Raw genomic sequence first — 21,714 nt, forward strand, 5'->3', positions numbered from 1 at the left:
AGGAATGTCTATACTAAAATTCTGTACTCTCTGAGTACGAGGTTAGACTATAGCAATCTTTCATAGAAATGGAGCTTAGTGTTCAGAGATAAAATCTGAGAATACAGTGTGACTCTATAGGGTGACTTGCTTTTCTCTTAACCTTACATTACCTTTCCTCAATGCAATCTACTTATATATTGTCCTAATGCAAACTTATATAGCTGTCCAATAACTTTACGGTTGGAGTGAAAATCTCCCCAGAAAAGATTCTTCTTTGGGGTGAATCTGCCAAGTCTTCGCAACATCTACATTTGTGTCATTACTAGGCTACTATGAACATCCAAACTCTTCATTACATTTTTACATGTATAAAAGTTTTACATATGTAAAAGTTTTATCTAGACAGATATATTTTAAAAGGTTATTTACAATTAGAGATCTCTAAATTTTACTTTAAAGGAGAGAACATAACCGTATAACAGGCCCTTCTCAGAGTCTTAAAATGTAGTTTACTGTTGACACTAAAGACTGCGAGAGACATGATCATTTTTTAATAACAATCATCTATCTTCTCTGTTGTGATACTGTTAGCATAGAAAAAGAAAGGCTGTTTTGTTGCAAAATTGAAGCATTATTTGATTTGGGTGCTTAACATTTCTACTACTAAGTTTACAAAATTATTGTTATGCTTTGTAAAACCACAAATTATTATTTTCAAATCTTGGTGGTATGCTTGTAAGTATATACAGGGTCAAAACTTTAATTTTTGAAAAATGTCTTACAAAAACATAATATTTTCCTATAATTAACTAGGTTGTTTAAATGTCATCATTTAAATGAGTCAAACAAATCTTTTATTAGTGCCATCAAAAGCATCAGGCACTTCTGCCAACAATCCCAGTCTTTATGATCTCCAAAATTAAGTCTAACAAAGCTATGGTCCTGACGCTTTGTAGTATGCTACTTCATGCTTTGTAGTATGCTACTTCATTCAAGTATTTCAACAAAATATGTTTAGAATAGTGCTTCTCAAGACTGATTGCTGTATGCAGATAGCCTGGGGATCTTGTTGAAGTCCAGATTCCTATTCAGACGGGGCCTGCCTGAGATTCTGATTTATATAAATAATAATAAATAATGTGGATGCTGCTGATTCAGGGACCATACTGCAAGTAGCGGTAGCCTAGGCCTTTACGGGGTCACAAATGTTGCACTGGTCAGCTATCTGGCAATTTCTATTCTGTACTTTGTTTATCCTGATGGAAGTGAACTTCAAATGGCAATCATTTCTGAATAATCAGTTCATACCTTGTTTGGGTTTGTCTCGCATAGGAGTCATGTAACCTTCCTCATCCAGCTCTCCTCGTGGGCTCCGTTCTGGGGCAAACACGGTGGGGTCAGCACTGTACCTCTGGGTGCTACTGTCCTCTTGGACATGGGGTGCCACTGGCTTGCGTAGGGTGCCATTACAGCAGGAGTCATCAAAAATCTCAGCAGTAGCACCCTGTGCCACAGGAGCTTCTGGAATTGTGCTAGTTGGGGCTCTGTAGGGCACAGACACTCCTTGTTCTGCAGCAAAACCTCCATCTCGGTATACAAACTGGTTCTGTTAATAAGAGAAACATATGTGGAGAGAAGGTGTTGTTAGAAATAGTTTAAAAATGAATGTTAATAGCCACAAGGATATCAAAGCCAGTCTTTCAGAGAATAGTCATAGTATTTATTGTTTTGTTTTTTTTTTTTTTCCCTAGTGGCTAATGAATTTGAGTTACAAACTAGAAACACCTAAAATTTCCACTTTTCTTAAAAGATAAATCATCAGAAAATAATTTTGAAATACACATTTTAGTTTTATTAACCAACTGAAACATATTCTAATAAAAAGTATTTGATGCCCTTTTCCCACAAGTGCCTATATTTAATATAAATTTCAAAGTGAATTTTTATGATCAATGCAAGTGTCATTAATTATAGACAGTTGTCATTAAGAATAGAAGTACATGGACATATTTTGAATAATCCTATGTCTTTATTGCCTTCTAAAATTCTGTGGTTATTATGAATTTGAGGCTCTAGTACCTAACTAGAGGATCATCACTATAATTCTGACTTTTTAGTACATGACCTATAATCAGGGAAGTAAAGATCACCTCCACATCCGGAAGCATAATTTATATGCCCAGGTAAATCCTTCAGATAAAAATTGAAAGCTACTGTTGATGCATATCTCAATTTCGGATTATCAACTGAGATAAAAACACATCTACAAAGGCAGCTACACAATGTAGAGCAAATTCTGAACTCACTGTTGGCAAAGGCAAAATGAGGAAATTATGCAGAGACGAGAGAGGAAACATGGTAAGCAAAGACCAAAAATCCTAAAAGATGAAGGTTGATTGTGAAATACTTACTCCTGACATGGGGGTGTAGGCAGGAGGAGGGCTGTGTCCAATTTCACTCTAATAGGAAAGAAAAATGGAATGATGGATATAATAAGAGGCAATATGAATGAAAAAATTAAAAAAAGAAACGAAAAAGAAAAGCCACACGAGTCGTATGAACCAAAGGGGAAAAAGTGCACAACAGTGAAGCTTCCTAAGCAGCGCAATTGTATGCATTCTGACCAGAAGCAAGTTTATGTATATGTTTGGAGGAAAATAAATATTTTAATTCAATCCCTGAAAAGGAAAATTAACAGAAAAAGCAAAATTTTTCAATGGATTAGAAAAGTAAATAATAAACATTCTTCTGATTAACCCTAGAGGAAAGGAAAAAGTAGTAAATGAACTATAGCTGTAAATGGGAAAGTTTCCTTCTTTACATGTCAAAAGATTGAAATGGCCATATTATCTGCTATTATTTTTTCTCTTAGAATAAATGTTTCTGGAAGGAGATGGCAGGAGATTTCGATTTGCCTGGAATAATTTTTGCTATCAAGCTACATTTATTTTTCACCACTTCAGCAAAGGGTAAACTCCTTAGCCTCTCCTGATTAAAAGGTATATGCTATTTTATCTTCAGTCTTAAATTTTTTTTTTTTTTTAAGAAACAGCAGAAAATTTGGAAAATCAATTCCTTTCCTGAAAACATGCTTTAGATTCCCCTTATGTATTTATAATGAGTAAAAATCAGATTTCAGTTAAAGAAACAACAACAAAAATACATCTGTATTTTTATAGCTTAACGCTCCATCCTATGGGCTAACTGAAAGAGGATATAAAAATATAATAAAATATGAAGGACAGGGTTCCTTAGGGTAAGGAAAAAGAGTTGTATGATACTAATTCTGTTTCTTAATACAAAAATACATTATTAAACACATTTTTTGAGAAACTACTGTCTATGTACCAGGCACTTTTCTAGGCACAGGGATAATGCAGACCCAAATCACTTGATTTTATGAAGCTTATATTCTCTGCAATCCAGCTTTAAGTAAACAGAGGTGACTAAAATAAACCTCTAAGATACCTTATATCTTTTTTGTTTGTTTGTTTGAGACGAAGTCTCGCTCTGTCACCCAGGCTGGAGTGCAGTGGTGCAATCTCGGCTCACTGCAAGCTCCACCTCCTGGGTTCACGCCATTCTCTTTCCTCAGCCTCCCCAGTAGCTGGGGCTACAGGCACCCGCCACCACACCTGGCTAATTTTTTGTATTTTTGGTAGAGACGAGGTTTCACCATGTTAACCAGGACAGTCTCGATCTCCTGACCTTGTGATCCACCTGCCTCAGCCTCCCAAAGTGCTGGGATTACAGATGCTTTACATCTTTTATATGAAACAGATAAATATTATTCCAGGTCAATGTTCATATGATTTAGATTCATGAAGCATTCTAAGAAGAATATGGTCCCATGGAGATTAAGTGTTTCAAGTAAATCAATAACAACTGGATAATATAATCTCCCTTAACTAACTTAGTCTGCTGGACTAATCAAGGGACATGGTCTGAACCCCCATAGTGAGTTTATATCCTAATTTTCCCCACAACTATGGTGATATTAGAATATTATCTATTTTCTTCTTTAGTAACATAACTAACAACACCTCAAAGATTATGGCATGGAAAGTCAGAGATATATTTAATATGCAATACATAGGAGGTGCTACTGTGCAACAGGCAGATCATTTGATGACCTGGGCTCCAGTTCCAGTGATAAGTGGTGTGAATTTGGTGAATCATGAAACCTCTCACGCCCTTGTTTTCATTCTTGGCCTCCCTATTTTATTATTAATAAATATGAAGTAAGACAATGTATATAAATGAACTTTGTAAACTCTACACTATTATAAAAAGGTAAAGGATATATCGCATTTAAATATTCATATCCGCTAAATTGAATTTTTAAAATAAAGCAATCAGGATGCCAAAGCTACTCATCAAAGAGGCATTTAAAAATGCTCACCTGTTCTCTAATCACCTTAAATATAGGCATGTTTTACTATATTTTAGAAATACCTGAAATCCAGTACATTTGTTCATAAAATTTGAGGAAAGAATTTTTTATAGTCCAGTGATTTGTAATATAGAGTGATAGTACAGGCAATATGGAACTGACTGGTGGAACTTTACCAAATTACAAACACTGGCCTTACCCTCATCATTAGACACCAATTATTTGGCAAGTATTTGACAAATATTTACTAAATCTCTACAGTGAAAGCACAGGCACTGTAGTACATGCCAGCGATACCACCATACACTAAGAAAGACATGGCCACTGTCCTTTTAGAATTTACACTATCAATTATAATCTAAGATTGTTGGAAGAAAAGGCAAGAATGAAACAAGGCAATTTATTTCAATTCTATGATTATATATTAGAATGCAAGGTATTCCGAAATATTCATAATTACTAGTGCTCCTTTGACCTCTTATCTTGCAAAAGTTGCTGTACTGGGTAATGTTTGACTAGAATTACAGCTGAGGAATGAGTATTGATTGCACATTTTGCCTTTTACAAAACCTGAGACATAAACAATCAAAGGAACAACTTACAAGTCATTCTTCATCAGGGAACAGTTTATTATCTATATTCATTATCTGGGCTAGAATGGCTTCCATTGTAAAGGCAATGGATTAAAACAACTGGGACTCTTGCGGTTAGTCTGTTCTAAGACATAAAGCGAGGCCATGCCCTATTAGAATGCATCCACTGTCCCTGCTTTGACAAGTCTTTCAGTCAGCAACCTGCCAACTCTATATCTGGACAAACTGCCAAATAGCATCACAGTAATAGGAGCATCTTCATGAATTTTCCTGTTTTCAGCATTAAAATGGAAAAAATGCTAAGCAAAACCCCTTTAGCATTCATTGTTTTTAGGGCTACTGGCTGCTTTTTATGCTTCTGTTTCCATTTTTTCAGTTTGCTTTTTTATCTGTTTTCCATGATAAAAAGCACCTCATTCATTTCCCCGTGGAAGGGCAATGCGCTCCAAGGGAACATCTGTGAGGCCAATTAGCTGGGCTGGAAATGTGATATAATTGTTGTTTAAATATATTTAAATTACATGTTAATCACGATGTCATAATTTATAAGCTTTGAAAATAACTTTTTGTACTTCAGAGCCAAGCCAGATTTTACTTGTTTTTGCTGTTTTTAGTTTGAAACAAGCTCGTCTCATTTCTCTCTCCCTCAATTCCCCACACTTGAAGAGCTGAACTTTTAATATTGGAAAGAATGACAGCTGCAAGTAAATTGGTTGAGTAAAAATTAAGATCCTCACAGCAGTCAAAATGAGCTGGAGTGACCTTAAAGTTCTAAGCAGAACAAAGCAATGCTCTCAGTTAAAAGCTTTTGTTTTTCCATTGTGCTACTTTCTGCTGTCCATCAAAGTCCAGCTTTGCAGATCTTAGGAAGCAGCACTGGGTGCATCTGTTCAATTAGCTGGTGAGGCGATTTGCTTTCAGCAGGGCAGAGATAGAAAGAGGTGGGTTATGAACTGGCAGGTGATACTGAGTTTGTTCCTGGTGCGGGGGTGCGGTTTGTAAGGGTGATGGATGGAATTAGTTTAATTCTGTGGCCATATCACTGGGACATTGTATGATTAATTTGGACTTAAATGCCAGAGATTATAGAGAAGGCAAGTATCAGCAAATAAATCAAATACGGTATTAAATGTGCTTTTAAATACGTCATGTTCTAAAATTTACTTTTTAGTTGAATGATAATTAGAACCTTTGTCTCATATGCACAGTATTTCTTATATTTGTATTGTTTAATATTGTTCCTGAGAAATTTTAAATAGATAGACTGTATCTTGTGATATTTTAAAAAAATTATTATACAAATCTACTTTAGGAGGAAACAAAAATACAGGCCTAATGCCTAGCTTCAACCTAAATTAAACGTGATCAATGAGAGTCATTTTCTAATCTTTAAATCATTATTACTTTCAATAAGATTACAATTTCTAGGTTCAAGAAATACTCCAAATTCCTTTGACTAAAATAAAATGTCTCCGTAAGACGTTGCTAATCCGTCAGCACTAATTTATGATCTAGACACTTCCACATAGTAACTGTTAAAGGTTCTCAACCTTTTATCCTCCCTGACATATTTGCTTAACAATCTGATGGGCATTTCCACACTTTCACAGGTCACATAGCAACATACAGAAAATGTTTATTGCATTATGTTATAATTATTGCATTATAAATGATAATTCCTGATGCATGGTTGTAACTCTGCATCTTTCTCACAACTGAGTTCAACGTACCAGTGTTTTGAGACATTTAGATTTAGGACCTTCATTTTTCACAGGGCAATCAAAAGGAAACAAACAGAATGTCTCCATATGTGCCAAACCCAATAATGGCTGGGAGAAGCCTATTGAGATTTCAGCTGCTGGCTGAATTTTATATATATTATACATAATGTCTGTCTTTTGTCTATTTATGTATACATTATTTACTCATTTTTCTATTTGGTTTGATTCTGTGGGACTCTTTTTTGAAGAAACTCTCTTACTCTGCACATTCACATACACACACATACACACACACACACACACACACCCACACACCCCAATAATGACTCTATGATCCAGTTGAAGAAATATTAACTTGGGCTCTTATTCTTTTTTGTTGTTGTTTGTTTTTTGAGATGGAGTCTCGCTCTGTCGCCCAGGCTGGAGTGTAGTGGTGTGATCTCGGCTCACTGCAATCTCTGCCTCCCGGGTCCAAGCAATTCTCTGCCTCAGCCTCCCGAGTAGCTGAGATTGCAGGCACCCGCCACCACACCTGGCTAATTTTTAGAGACAGGGTTTCACTACCTTGGCCAGGCTGGTCTTGAACTCCTGACCTCGTGATCCACCTGCCTCGGCCTCCCAAAGTGCTGGGATTACAGACGTGAGCCACCGCACCCAGCTGGCTCTCATTCTTTATCCACTCATTAATCTTGGAACCTTTCATCTTTCGTATATGTCTCATGTACTCATTTAATTAAAAAATTTAACAAATGGAAGCTATGAGTGGTATATCTGTAAATATGAACAAGAGTCAAGACAGAATTTACAAAGCGTATGGAAATGCTGTCTTTTATAATGCTTAATAATCCTGCTTTTCTTAAGTCAGTCCTCAAAGTCTACTTTAAGTCTATTCTGTTTCATAGATGAATACAAGATGACTCTTAGGGAAATTAAGAAACAGAAAGAGAAACTAATATAGATATATTATGTACCTGCCCTATACCATGGACTATTTTAGGTTTTATTTATTCTTATGAACTTGCAAGGTAAATAGCATTATTAAAAATTATAACTCCCATTTTATAGACAAAAAGATTGCGGAGCGGAGAAATTAAAGGATCTGCCATGTGCACACATCCATAGTTGGCTGGCTGACCACAAAGCCCATCACTCTATGACCTTTACATTATACCACACATAGATTTTGACTTTAGTATTTCTATTCTTACTCATCTTTGCCCTCTCTCTTCCTTTGTGTTATGCCTCAACTGTTTTCTCAAACAAATTCTTACTTTCTTTCTCTAGTTTTAGTGAAAAGAACTTAATGACTTAAGGAGGCATCTGAAACTCATTACCTTAGGTATAAAATGCTGATAATGTGTTACAGTACTGCTCCACCCCACTTATTTTCACTTAAATTAGTTATAAGGACTTAAACTGGAAAGAAGGAAACTTTGAGTATTAAGAGTTAATAGCATGTGTGTGTTTGTGTGTGTATTTTTCCATTCTTTCCTACAAGTCCTTTTTATCTAAAATCATATTGTGTACATATACATTTACCTACCTCACCAAGAGCAAAGCCAGCCCTGAAGCAGGAGGAGACAATTTTAAATAACTGGAGAGCACAAAGATTTTTCATGACAGCACTCTTGCTTATGGATTTATTGTTCCTAGTACAAGGCTTAGTCAATAAATTCTTCTTCCTGCTTGGCTGAGGATAAGTAAGCTATTGTATCCCCAGGCAGCAATTCCTATACTCTTTCCAAATATCAGTAGAACAAGAGGATATTTCCTTTTAAAATATTCATGGCTAGATGAATCAATAAAATGAAGCTGAAAATTCCCCTCAACTTCACAGGTTTCTGCTTTAAGTTGCTGCTTTGAGCAATAGTATGTGATGGAATCAAAGAATGTTATTAGCACTGTCAAAAAAAAAGGGCAGAAAGAAATATAATTTTTCACTAATGCCAACATTCCTTAGCTTCATTCAAGATAAGCAATAAGAATTGTGTCACCCTTCTTGAGATCAGTAATCACACAGAATTGATCTCCTTACCCTGGTGCAAGTTCTAAATTTTTGTATTGTTTGTTTGGTTGGTTCTAGCAACTTTCTCTTTTTTGGCATGTTTATATTCATTTTAATTGAAACTTTTCCTAATTATCACTTAGCTACTAGCTAATGCATATAGCTAGAAATCTAAAGAAAGAGGAAAACCTCTAGGAGTTTCTCAAAGACTTCTCAATAATTCTTTTCAGTTAGAGAGGGTAGGCTATTTTTCTTTCTTTTTTAATGTATGCTTAAGAACATCTAGTTCTAATGCAATGTCTTTAAGAACAGAAATGAAATCATCAAGCCTTTACTATGTGTAAATTCTGGAGTAGCCTGATTCTTCAAATGAATCATGAAGTCGTCTCTGCTTGTGTGGTTTGTATCCTAACATCATATGTTAGTATCTGATGAAGATTTTTCAGGATTCAAACAAACAATGCACTGGATCGGGCAACTTTTGAAGACAAAAACCCCACAGACCTAGAACAAATGGTCTCATGAAATCCTTCTACCTCCAGGATTGTATTCTTGAATATTTTTCACTAAATCACATTACTTTTAACAAATTCCTTAGTTTCTTGGTCCTTTAGTTTATTTAATCCTAAAAAGAAGAATAAGGGTATAGGACAAGTAATGGGAAAGATCACTTCCAACTACCAAAGGATTTACATGTAAAATAAATTTTCTGCCTCAAGCCCACACGATTAGTTATTCAATATTGTAAAATGTGATTAACATTAAAGCAAAGTATCTTATAAAGTTTTCTCTCGTAAATCTTTTCAAAGTCGACTCATCACTTTTTCTTTCCCTTTTAAAGCAGACTATCTATTGTACAAAGTATCACTTAGGCTACATGCAATATATGATTGTATGTTTTTATGAGGCTGAACCACATTTGGATGATGATTCATGAAAATACCATTTTGAAATAAAGTTTTATAATGTAAAATTTTTATTTTACAGATAGAAACTCTGACACTCTGAGAGGTTAATTTTCCAAGGTAACAAAAATAGTGACGGTACTAGAAACAAGATTCCCTGAGTTCCCATCCAACATACAATCCGTTATACCTTACAGCCTCAAATTAACATTTAATAAATAATAATAAGCAGCCTTTAGATGTTGCATTTTTATGTTTTTCAGAAACAAAACGATTTATTTTTTAAATATAGCTGAAAGCATTTGCCTTAACCAAAACATTTGTTCTAAGCTGAAATACATATTAATATATGAAAGTAAATTTAGTGACACTTTAAGACAAACAGATATTAACTTTTGTTTTTAAATAGGCTATAAGTTTATTAGACAAACGGGATAATTAATATGGCCATAAACATATTAATTAAAAGTAGTATTTATTAAAATGGTACTTTGTCTACAAAACAGGTTGCCCTTCACAGAGAAGAGATATGTTATTTAAACACTCTACCTATAAAAGCTAGTTATTAAAAATCGATATATACATACATGCTTATTGTCAGTTGATACACTTTTATTTACCTTCATAATATTTATATCTGTTACTTGATATACTTTTACCTTCACAGCATTTATCTCCAGATCTGTCTATGCAATAAGATACTGTCTAGGGATCATTAAAATAATTTTTAAAAATAAGTAATCTATAAGGCAGGTTTGAACTAAGAATAAGAAAAAAAAAAGACTATGAACACTTTGAATTTGAATGCCATAACTTTAGAATTTGAAATGTAATGTCTTTGCCTAGATATAATATGTTTCCTTTTGTACTATCAGTGAAGACTTAAATCTCAATTTTAGGCTCTGTGTATGTGTGGATACATATGTTTGTTAGATATATACGTGCATACACATGTATATGTATTCATATACATGCTAAGAAAATTAATAGCTTAAAACAAGATAACAAAGGTTATTTAACCCATGCAATCAAACACGTTGTCTTTTACGGGCTGTTAACTCATTTGTGGGGTAGCTTTTGTTTTGTTTTTCTTATGTTTCACATGCAGATATTGTTTATCAACAAAAGAGTGATCAACTCATACAACCATGTGTAAGAGTTCTACTCAGAAATATTTGTTACTCTACTTAGAGTTTAGAGTTATTTTATTTGCTAGCAAATAATAAGGCAACAATGAAATATTCAATCTTCTCTTTAGTAATAATCCAAGCTCGGGATGCTTTCTTATATATTCAACATTTCAATAATAGTATTTAGAGCAATCTGTGTGAGAATGTAAAAATATGAAAGGCATGGTTTGTGTATTGGAGGATGGAGAACAAATAATATAGGAAATATAATTGCAAATTTTATAAACCTTATTTTGGCATGTAGATTTTATTCAGCGTTTTAAATGATAGGTGTTGGCAACAAGCAAACAATTTGACATAATACAGATAAAGCCCTTCAGTGTTCCTATAATTGCAGTGTGGACCAGGTTGAACATATCTTCAGTTATGCTAGTTTATGCAAACTGTTTACCAGATAAAAAGTGAATTTGTAACAATGGTTTATTCATCCACCTACTGCTCTTTAAGCTACCAGGTGGCACAGCTGTTGCCGTAAGTAAAAAGATTTCTAACAGTCCACCTGGAATTAGGACAGCTGGTTCCTGTGAGCTGATCTGAATAATGTACTGTGAATACTCTGGTACAGCTACTGACAGAACAAACAGCACATGACTGTCCCATCAGCCCAGAGCAAACACTAGTTACATTTCACAGAAACAGGCTGGTATTTACAACTGATCTAGGCCAAAAAGAATATTAGATTGAAGGCAACACCCCAAGAGAAAATAGCACTCCCCGAGAGCTAATTGTTGACCGTAGTCTAAGCAGCTTTAGCCATTATTGAAAAGCCCCCAAATCTGATTTTGCTGCATATAAAAAGGAAGAGGAAAAATATACAAAGCATTCCTGCATCTATTTGTGAACCATTTTGGAATTTTCTAAAATAAAAAAATGACCAATACTCCTTAGTTTTCCATTTACACGGTTGCTGCCAAAGTCAACCCAGATTAGCCAGAATCATGCCCATAATGATTTTCTTTTAATTTCTAAAATTGTAACACTTTACTAAAAAAAGAAGGAAGCAAAAAATAAAATGGAACTGAAACTAGAGAATCTAATTTAAATCTGCCATTGGTACCACAGATGACCCATGTAGATGGTAAATGGCTTCCTTCAGGATGATACAGCTAGTTACTAACAGGCCTAATTAGAAAAACATCTATTGGCTGAGGATCCTTAGATTGTCTACCTGAGCCAAGGACAGCCCAGGTGAAACTCTAAAGCAGGCAAAATCTGATCTCAATGTTTCCCCACTAAGGTTGATTTTGCGATTTCAGGCCCGTGATTCTTTATTCCTAACAGAATTATTTCTGGGCCCATTTATTTCTGCCTTGGCTCTGTGGAAAATAGGACTATATTGTCCTCCCATTCCAGGTGTACAATTCTTGATCAGTGACTCACACTCCAAAAACATCCTCAATTATCTATACTTTTATTTTCTGCCCAGAAACATGGCTTTAGCTAGGCCAGAGGGCATCTATTTAGTCTGATGAATTCATTCATAAAATCTTCTCAAATTGGTCAAATTGGTGTTAGTGGATTATGATGGAATTACTTCAGGTAACACTGAACTACTGAATACCATGTCATACCCATATAACTAACAGCTGCCCTGATAATCTACACTGATCTGTTTCACAGCATTTCAAACATCACATTTCTTAAAGTGAAATGGCCGCCATCTCTCCCTAGCTTGCTTGTCTTTCTTGGCTTGGTGAATAATATCAATAACTTATCCAGCTTTGCAAGTCAAATATCTTAGTGTTATCTTTGGTGTCTCCTCTGTCCCACTCCTTATATCTAAGCATACAAGGTCTACCCTTTCAAACCTCTTAATACCCCCAGAATCTAACCATTCTCTTCATCCTCATGGCCACTATTTCAGTTGTGGTTAAGGTGCCAAAAAATTTATCACTCCCACTGGGATACTTAGAGAGTAAAAGAAAAGAAAGTGTTATTAATAATTATGCTTCTGATATAGAAGTAAACTAGGATGCACTGAGGAAAACAGGCACTTATGAAAATCTTAATTATGGTACCATTTCTTGACTAGAGTACTGTAACAACCTGCTAGCTGTTCTCCTTGATCTTATTCTTTCCCTTCACTCCAATCTAATATTCATACTTCATCCCCCTGCTTAAAAAATTGCAAGACCTCTGGGCAAGGTGGCTCATGCCTGTAATCCCAGCACTTTGAGAGGCCGAGGCGGGCAGATCACAAGGTCAGGAGTTCAAGACCAGATGGTGAAACCCCATCTCTACTAAAAATACAAAAATTAGCCAGGTGTGATGGCATATGCCTGTAATCCCAGTTACTTGGGAGGCTGAAGCAGGAGAATTGCTTGAACCCAAGAGGGGGAGGTTGCAGTAAGCCGAGATTGCGCCACTGCACTCCAGCCTGGGCGACAGAGGAAGACTCTGTCTCAGAAACAAAACAAAACAAAACAAAACTGCAAGACCTACTGTTGCCCTCAGGCTAAATGAAGTCCATTATTTGTGGCATTGGAGGCTTTGTAACTATGATCCTTGCCAATTTCTCCAGCTTCACCTCTTTGCTCTTTCCTCATAAGCCTTCAGTCAAATAAATCTCAGATTTTCTTGATAAGCCCTTTCCTCTCTCACCTCTGACCTCTGCCCAAGTTCTAATTACTTCCTCAATGCTCTTTCTGGCTTCTTTGCCTTGATTACATCGTGATCTTATGAAAAATTATCCGTACCTTGATTATATTTAATTATTGATTCAAAAAGTATTTATCAAAGAACCCATTATATGCCCCATGTGAATAATTTAGCAACTGTATTCTGTTTATTTCATTAGTATGTCTTTTTTTGTAGACTGTGAGTCTATTTGGAAGAGGATTCACTGTAATTTACTATTAAATTTTGCATATCTAGCGCAGTGCCGGGGCACAGACATGGTGAATGTTCAGCAAAGATATATTGAATCAAAGGATAGATTAAAAAATGTCTTAAACCCAAAGAGTGGCTCTATTGATGAAAATCTCAGTGACTCCATCAAGCCAGCTGGATAAGTTTTAAAGGATGTGGAATTTTAGCATCCCTGATATTATATACGGTACACATCTTATTCTGCAGATGGCTTGGGTGGAATTGAACTCAGATGCAATTATCTGAATATTATATCTCATCTAGTACACTCTTCCTGTCAATATCAGTTACTATTTCTGAAGCCATTGTTGGAAATCTTAATTCTAATGGCAAAGTTTTTAAAAAATATTCTTACAAATGGTGGGTGATTCTGAATGCAATGAACATTTCACATTCAGCTGTAAAACTTCAAGATTCTATCAATCACTAGTATGACAACGTTCCCCTAAGACACCTATGTATTTCCTATTGCTTTGGAGGCCTAGAGAACCAGGGTTTAGCTGTATCCCTGAAAAATACAACTTGTTAACTAAGAACAATAAGACGCACCTTGTAGATAAACCAACTATAGGCAGATGCAAAATGTATCCTTTCTCTACAAGTGGTACATACCACCTAACTGCATTTCCACACTGTGGTGCACAGAACAAACAAACACATAAGGAAGGGCCATTTTAAAAAAGTATTTTAAGGATAATCATGGCTAAATGCTACAGAAAATCAAACTTATAAGTCAATGAAATTCTAGATCAAAATTACAGAGTGCATGTCTCTGAGAAGGGAAGTAGCTGCTGGAGAAGAGCTCTTGATAAGAGAAAAGGACTGTCATCCAACAGCCCCGTTGCCTTAAAAAAGTGTTCTCTAAGCTTAGTGTTCTCATCTGTAAAATGGGAATAATACTGCCTGTGTTGTGTGCTTTATAAGCTTTATAAGCTCATGTTTATGTTAAATATCTCTGAATAGAATAACATAGTAGATAAATGTGCAACAGGCTTTTTTGTCCAGTGACACAAAGAAAATACAGCTGAGTGCTGAATTTTCCAAGAATCCCTCACATAAAATCAACTAAATGCTGCCTTCCAAATAAGCATACACTTTTTACATACCACCATAAAAGTATTTGCACAGTGACATGATTATCTGTGTGAGGGTAGAGGTTATTTTGCAAATTTTGTATCACAAATTTTATTTGAAGTAAAATAAGCCAGGCACAGAAAGACAAACTTTGCACGTTCTCACATGTCTGTGGGAGCTAAAAATTAACACAATTGAAATTATGGAGATAGAGAGTAGAAGAATGGTTACCAGAGGCTGGGAATGGTACTTGAGGGGAGAGTAAAGGGAAGTGGGGATGGTTAATGGGTACAAAAAAAAAATAGAGTAAATGAGATCTAGTATTTGATAACACAACAGAGTGACCATAGTCAATAGTAATTTAGCTGTATATTTTAAAATAAATAAAAACATATAATTGGATTGCTTGTAACACAAAGGATAAATGTTTGAGATGAGGGAAACCCTATTTACCCTGATGTGATTATTAGACATTGTATGCCTGTATCAAAATATCTCCCATACACCCAAAATATATACCTACTCTGTACCCACAAAGATTAAATATTTAAAAATTTTAAAAAAGTTTAAACCAAATTTGAAACAATTGTCAAAATGATTGCTGTCATTGACATAAGTAAAATAATGAGAAATAATATACAAGTTTCATTTAAATGTCTATTAATTCACACATCATTTAAAATGATTTTAAAGCATTCCTTTGAAAATTACAACTGCTATGCTTTTTTTCAGTGCAGTAGTAATTCAAAGAAAGGCTTCTTAGAACTCTCAGAGCCCTCACCACTTAGCCAGAGAAAGGTGTACATGAAATATCCAGTAATAAAATCCTTAACCAACTAAAATAAATGAACTGAATGATCTAACAGTAGAGATTATGATAACTGAAATAAAATCTTTATTATTTTTGTTTTCTTTAGATGATGAGGGTGAGAAAGTCAATGGAACACAAACATTAGAAATTCACATTTTTTACAGAGTATGGATTGGCCTTGATTTTTTTTTAATCACTCCTACTGAACACTTGAAAGCATCCAGACAGTCCTAATAAGATGTATCTCAGAATTCATGATGAGGCATTGTCAACAGGCCAAGGAGAAGTCCTCCATGCAGAACGTATGCTTCAATTGAATGTTTCCTCCCCTATGATTGCTGGTCTTTGTAGAGAAAGTTGACACACTAAGAGAGGCATGTAGTCATGTAGGAAATGGTTGAACTCTCATGCCCTGTTTGGTGGAGACATCATTCCTATATATCACTTCTTTAATAAACTGAGATCTGAAGCTTTTTGAAGATTTTAAAAACAATAAACATGTTTAAGAAAGATGCACCTTGGAAAGAAAGTAGCCAGGTTACAGAAAAGTGCTTAGATTGGCAATCTTAAAGTAATTTACGTGATCTGGAGTTGTGAAAAATAAAATAGATTAAACTTTTTCACATATCCTTTACCCTAGCTCTTCTACCAATAAATAGCAAACAAACAAACAAAAAAAGTATTAGAAAGGTAAGAAAAACCTCTTTTATATTTTCTGGGCCACTATGTCACTTATTATATTACTAGCACAATTATAATTTATCATATCTAAAGAAAATTATTAAGTCAGGGTGCAGCTATGTTCCGATGAAAGAAAATATTAATACATGGTCTTATGAATATATCCACAAAGAAGAGAATGCTTATCTTTCTTGTCATGAGTCTTAAATATTAGGCACCCCAAGCTCTCTTAGGAACCATTACTGTTTTTATCATGTATAAATATACCCAAGACTTTTAGAAACCCTATCTAATTCATCAGTGTTGTCTTTTAGGGTAACAAGCTCCTTAAGTAGATAACCAACCAGTTACACTAGTATCCTGCCTCTCTTATTTCTCCTAAATTTACTTATCCAAGTAGTAAAAAGTTATGTAGTAGCTTCAATTTTGGTGAAGAAAATTTAGATCTAGTTATTCTTGCAAAAAACAATAAATGAGAAGAGAACATTTTGATCATTCTTAGGACTGATCTTTTAAATTCTTACTGAAAAGTGACCAAAAGCTCAGGTGAAAGTAATTAAAAGTAATATTAGCACCCTGGCAGCAATTCTAGGATTTGTATTTGGTTCATTGCCATATGAGAGCAGGAGGAGAATATATTTCCAAGAGAGTTTGAAAAAAGCTCAGCCTGTGAATTATTTGCTTTGAAATGCCTTCATATTCTCCTGCTTGGAAATTCTGGTCAAGAGAAGAGCAAAAACAAGTAGTAAGCTCATCCTAAGCATATAGACAGGTGGACATTCATAAAACGTTTATCAGCCTGCAATAAAATTTTAAAATGTGCTGGACCATCCTCCCCTAGAAAAGAGGAGGTATAATAAATAGTTGTTATTATATTAAACTTCCAGAGACCACCCCATCCATCTTGATGTTCTAAACACCAGAAGTCCCCAAAGCAGCTTTCACTAACATGCTATTTGAAACTAGTAGTTAATTCCTGACAGCCGTTCCTCCTATATATTGTCTAATCTCTTCGACCCAAAGGTGGATTTACCTTGAAGCAATGAAGTTTAAGCTTTAGACCCTTCAGTTATAGGCCTGATGAAGAACCCAAGTCATAGATTCACATGATTTGGGGGTTTTCTAAAATTTGCAAAAGTAAAATTTTTATTTTTGTGTTCTTTTTCTCAAAGAGCCTCCACCTCTACTCTCAATTATTAGTGTCTGGCTCCACAAAACCTGGAACTGCCCCTTTTCCATCCTTGCTGTTTCTGAAAATGTTCCCTACAGTTTATTATTTACCAAAAATCTGGCTTTCATGAGAAGCCACTCTGCACATCCTTTCTTGCAATATTTCATCTAATGGAGAATGTCTATTCCATGATTCAACTCAGGCCTCAGAGCCAAGGTTAAATATGCTGTAAGATTCCGGATACTAGCTCTTCAAAATTCGTTCAAGCCCCTCTTCTTTTGAAGACTCATGCTTAAACAATTCTACCACAGGTTCTTGTCTTTGTGACTATAATCTACAGTCTTTGGAGGCATTGTCCAGCACTCAGAGTGTTCATGCTCATTGGTATCACTGAGATTGCAATTATGTCTGGCTTGGTCCCAAAACCTTTCACCATGGACCACACTAAATACCTAAGTATTATAACTCTGGAGCCTCCTCCTTGCCTACAATCTTATCTCCACTGCACTTTAACTACCATATAGCTGTGTATACATTTTGACATCACTGTGAAAAGCTCTCAGTGCCAATTCTTTAAGAATCCCTTTCTCTGACCACAATCTCTTATTCTTTCTGTGCATTGATTTCCTTTCTCTGACTCAATCAATCAGTTCTTCTGCCTTTTATTTTTTTCTGCTCCTCAATTAATCCCTTGGCACTTTATTTTTCCAGCATGGGCTTTGAAGTAAGCCAGGTATGGTTTTGAATACTTTGGCACTTACCAAAGCTATTTTACAAGCTTCTCAATCTCTGTAAGTCCCAGTTTCCTTAGCCTAAAATGAGGAAAGAATGCTCCTTCCTTTTCCTCAGTATTACATTTTATGGGAATGTTATGTCAAGAACCTAGCATACTCAGCTGACAGCAGATATACAATGTTAGTATTTACATAATTATGTATAATTAGGTAAACAGATAAGAGAAAAAGAAATAAGTTACTTATACCCCATTATCCTTTATCCTTACATCACTGATCCTCAATGTAACCTTTAGTTCCTTCAGCTTCAGTATTATTTTTGCAACTGCCCTACCGGAGCTCAACTCTTGATTTATCTCTTTTGTTCCCTCTCCCTTGCTGCCAGTTCCATCAGTGCTACTGAACAATCATGCATTCAAGCAGAATGGCGCCTCAAAAACGCCAAGTTTTCTACGCCTTTGGTGATCCTTAGATTTACTAGCCCCTCATTTGTCTTTGTTTGTATGCCTTACTGTGACATTTTTCTTAAGCCTTAGCCAGTCTCTAAGTTTCCTAATACAGCCCTGCTCTCCTCCCTCTCTGTCAACAGCTTGCTCTCAATATAATAGAGAGAATAGAATCTAAATGTCTATAGGTTGGGAGTACCTCAATGTCCCTCAATTAAATCTCTAAATTATAATAAAATAAATAGAAAATTTACTACTTCTTATTACAACTGGACTGAATTGTCTCTTGACAACTAACTTTGTTAAAACATTTTTTTTTAACTTTGTTAAAACATTTTTCTTTAATCTTGGTTGAGTGTTTGTGTAGTTGGTGAGTCAACTGAGAGTTGAGTACCAAGGCTTCAGATGAGAAGGAAAATTATATGACAAAATAGAGAAAGGAAATTTTGGAGCCCCAGATCAGTCTGGGAGGAAACAGCTGAAAAAGGCAGAGAGAGAAGAGGATTAAACAGTAGGTGACTGTACTTTCTATGAAGTTACCCCTTCAACCTAGTCCACCAGTTCTGTTTTCAATCTAATCTGCCAAATTCCCGAAATCTGGACGTGAGTTATTTTTGTTGTTGGATAAATGAGAGAAAAGACTGATTTGTGGAAATCAAGGAAGTGGTGAGAATCAATAAAATGTGGAAATTAGCAAATTGGAACTTAAAAAAGAGAAGAGCTAACAGTTAATGAGTTGTTAGTTTGAAGTGCTTTACCTATATTGCTGCACTAAATCCTCATATATACCTATGGTAGATATTATTCTTATCATCATTTTAGAGTAGAATAAACCGAGAGGTTAAGTAAGTGGCCAAGTTTACAGAACTAGTTAAGTACAGGCAGTCAGACCTCAGATTCCATGATATACTATGTTGCCATATCACTAAATTGCCTCAATCAGCACTTTATCCCCAGTGAATTAAAAGAAAATATGAGGAAGCAATTTCAATGTCTTCCATTTGTGAATTTCAGGTTCAATAAAATTTTATCTAATGCTCAAGGGACAGAGAAACTTCCATCTGACATATGGGTTAAAAATCTCATTCTTAAATTTTATCATGCCAAATGTACTTCTTCTTGCCTAAGATAAACTTTTCTACAAATGTGTTGGACATACCTTCCCCTAACTCCTCCCAGAGTTTTCTCCTCCTATCCCCTATTATCTTCCATACTCTCTGTGATTTCACTGGTTCACTCGTCTCTAATGTTTGGATGCCCATTGTTCTAGAAAACTTCCTCTGACTCATCTTCCTTTCTGAATTCACATTCTGCGTCCTTTCTTCCTTTCACATAGACGAGTTTTTCAAAGAAATTCACATTTCCTGCCTTTAACTCCTCAATCAATTTTATTTGTCTCTTCACTAGTTCTACATTCTACCAAAATTTCTCTCAAAAAGAATAGTAAGATGTCATGAATCAAGAATAATGGTTTCCAAATTATGAGTTAACTTCACTCGAGCTCTAGACACACATTCCTATCTAATGACTCTATCTACTTATGTTTTAAAATATTAATCACATCTCCTTATTCTACTCCTCTGTTTTCATGTATTAATAGTAATGTTAACATCTTCCTAGTCACCCTAGACTTCTCTCCTTCCCACTCTGCAACATCCAACTGATACCCAAATCCTGTTGTTTCTATCTCAAAATCATCACTTCCATCAAACTTCCTACTCATGTCCTGTGAGTAGGAAGTCCTGTCCTACTCAAGAAATAATCAAATCTCTCTTTGTTTTAATTCACATATTAAAAAGCTACCAGAATTTTCTTACTAGAAGCCAGGTCTGACTTTGCCATGCCCCTGCTTAAAAACCCTTATTTGCTCAAATGATCCCTTACGTATTCTTTTTGTCCCTATTATAACACTTTCTCATTGCATTTTATTGGCTACTTATTCATAAATTTCTTCTACAAATAAGAGGGCACAATTGGATATGGCCCTAGTGGGAAATCATTAGTTCAGATATATAGTAGATACCTAAATAAATGTTTGATGAATGGATCAATTATTGAATGAATAAATGCTTTTGCTACTTGCCTGAATTAATCATTATTCAATATAGGTAAGTAGAAATTTCTAAGTCTGAATTAATGGATACACAGCTAATAGTAAGATGATTTGGCCCCTTAAAGATCAAAATTAACATTTATGAGGAATCTGATAATAAAGTTCAAAAAGTCAAAATTCTTTACTGATATACTCATCTTTAAGGTACTGAGTACTGATCTCATAGCAATAATAAAAGAGAAAAATGTCAGAGGCAGACTGAGAGGCAATGCATCATTTTGGTAAACAGTGCAGCCTCAAGGGACTCTCGAGCCAGGCTGCCAGGTTCTGTCATTGAATAGCTGTGCCTCGGTTTACCCACAAAAAGGTGATAAAAATAGTTAGTAGTAGATAGATAATAAACAAAAAATAGTAAATACTAAAATAGTAGAAAAGTAAAATAGAAAAAACTAAACTCAAGGCCAGGTGCAGTGCCTCATGCTTATAATCCCAGAACTTTGGAAGGCCAAGGTGGGTAGATTGCTTGAGCCCAGGAATTTGAAACCAGCCTGGACAACATGGCAAAACCCCATCTCTACAAAAAATAAAAAATTAGCTGGGTTTGATGGTGCATGCCTGCAGTTCCAGCTACTCAGGAGGCTGAGGTAAGAGGATTGCTTGATCCCAGAATGGGGAGGTTGCAGTGAGCTGAGATCACCCCACTGTACTCTGACCTGGGTGACAGAGAAAGACTCTTGTCTCAAAAAAATAAAAATATATTTTAAAAAACTAAACTCAAGGGGTTTTCATGAGATTTAATAAACTGATAAATATTAGACACTATGGTACTTGGCAAAAGATAAGTGATAACAGGTATCACCTATTATTTACTCTTTGAGGAATTTAATACTTTTATAAATATATGTAATTACTAGACACAAAAGAATGCATTTAGTCATTTCAACCCAAGAATATCCGGTAGCCTGGTCTCTCTAACACATAACTACAATACCTGACTCTAACGAAGAAGAGACTGTAGTAGGCTCCAAATGAATATGAATTATGTATACCTCAACATCTCCATATGCTAGGAATTATAAACACTATT

At 35.2% G+C, this 21,714-nt stretch overlaps 1 protein-coding gene across 4 annotated transcripts in view; it reads right to left on the reverse strand.

The window, feature by feature from the left end:
- Positions 1 to 21,714, reverse strand: part of ERBB4 (erb-b2 receptor tyrosine kinase 4) — a 1,169,745-nt gene that overhangs the window by 9,849 nt on the left and 1,138,182 nt on the right. For 2 of the 4 annotated variants that reach the window (XM_055290484.2, XM_063645677.1), the window contains 2 exons: positions 2,394 to 2,441; positions 1,291 to 1,588 (listed from right to left, as the gene is read on the reverse strand). In XM_055290484.2, coding sequence (XP_055146459.1) covers positions 1,291 to 1,588; positions 2,394 to 2,441 — 346 coding nt within the window. The remainder of the gene's footprint in view (positions 1 to 1,290; positions 1,589 to 2,393; positions 2,442 to 21,714) is intronic. The other 2 variants (XM_055290486.2, XM_055290487.2) reach the window with 1 other exon arrangement.

This window comes from Symphalangus syndactylus, chromosome 8, assembly GCF_028878055.3.
Source record: "Symphalangus syndactylus isolate Jambi chromosome 8, NHGRI_mSymSyn1-v2.1_pri, whole genome shotgun sequence".
Taxonomy (NCBI): Eukaryota; Metazoa; Chordata; class Mammalia; order Primates; family Hylobatidae; genus Symphalangus; species Symphalangus syndactylus.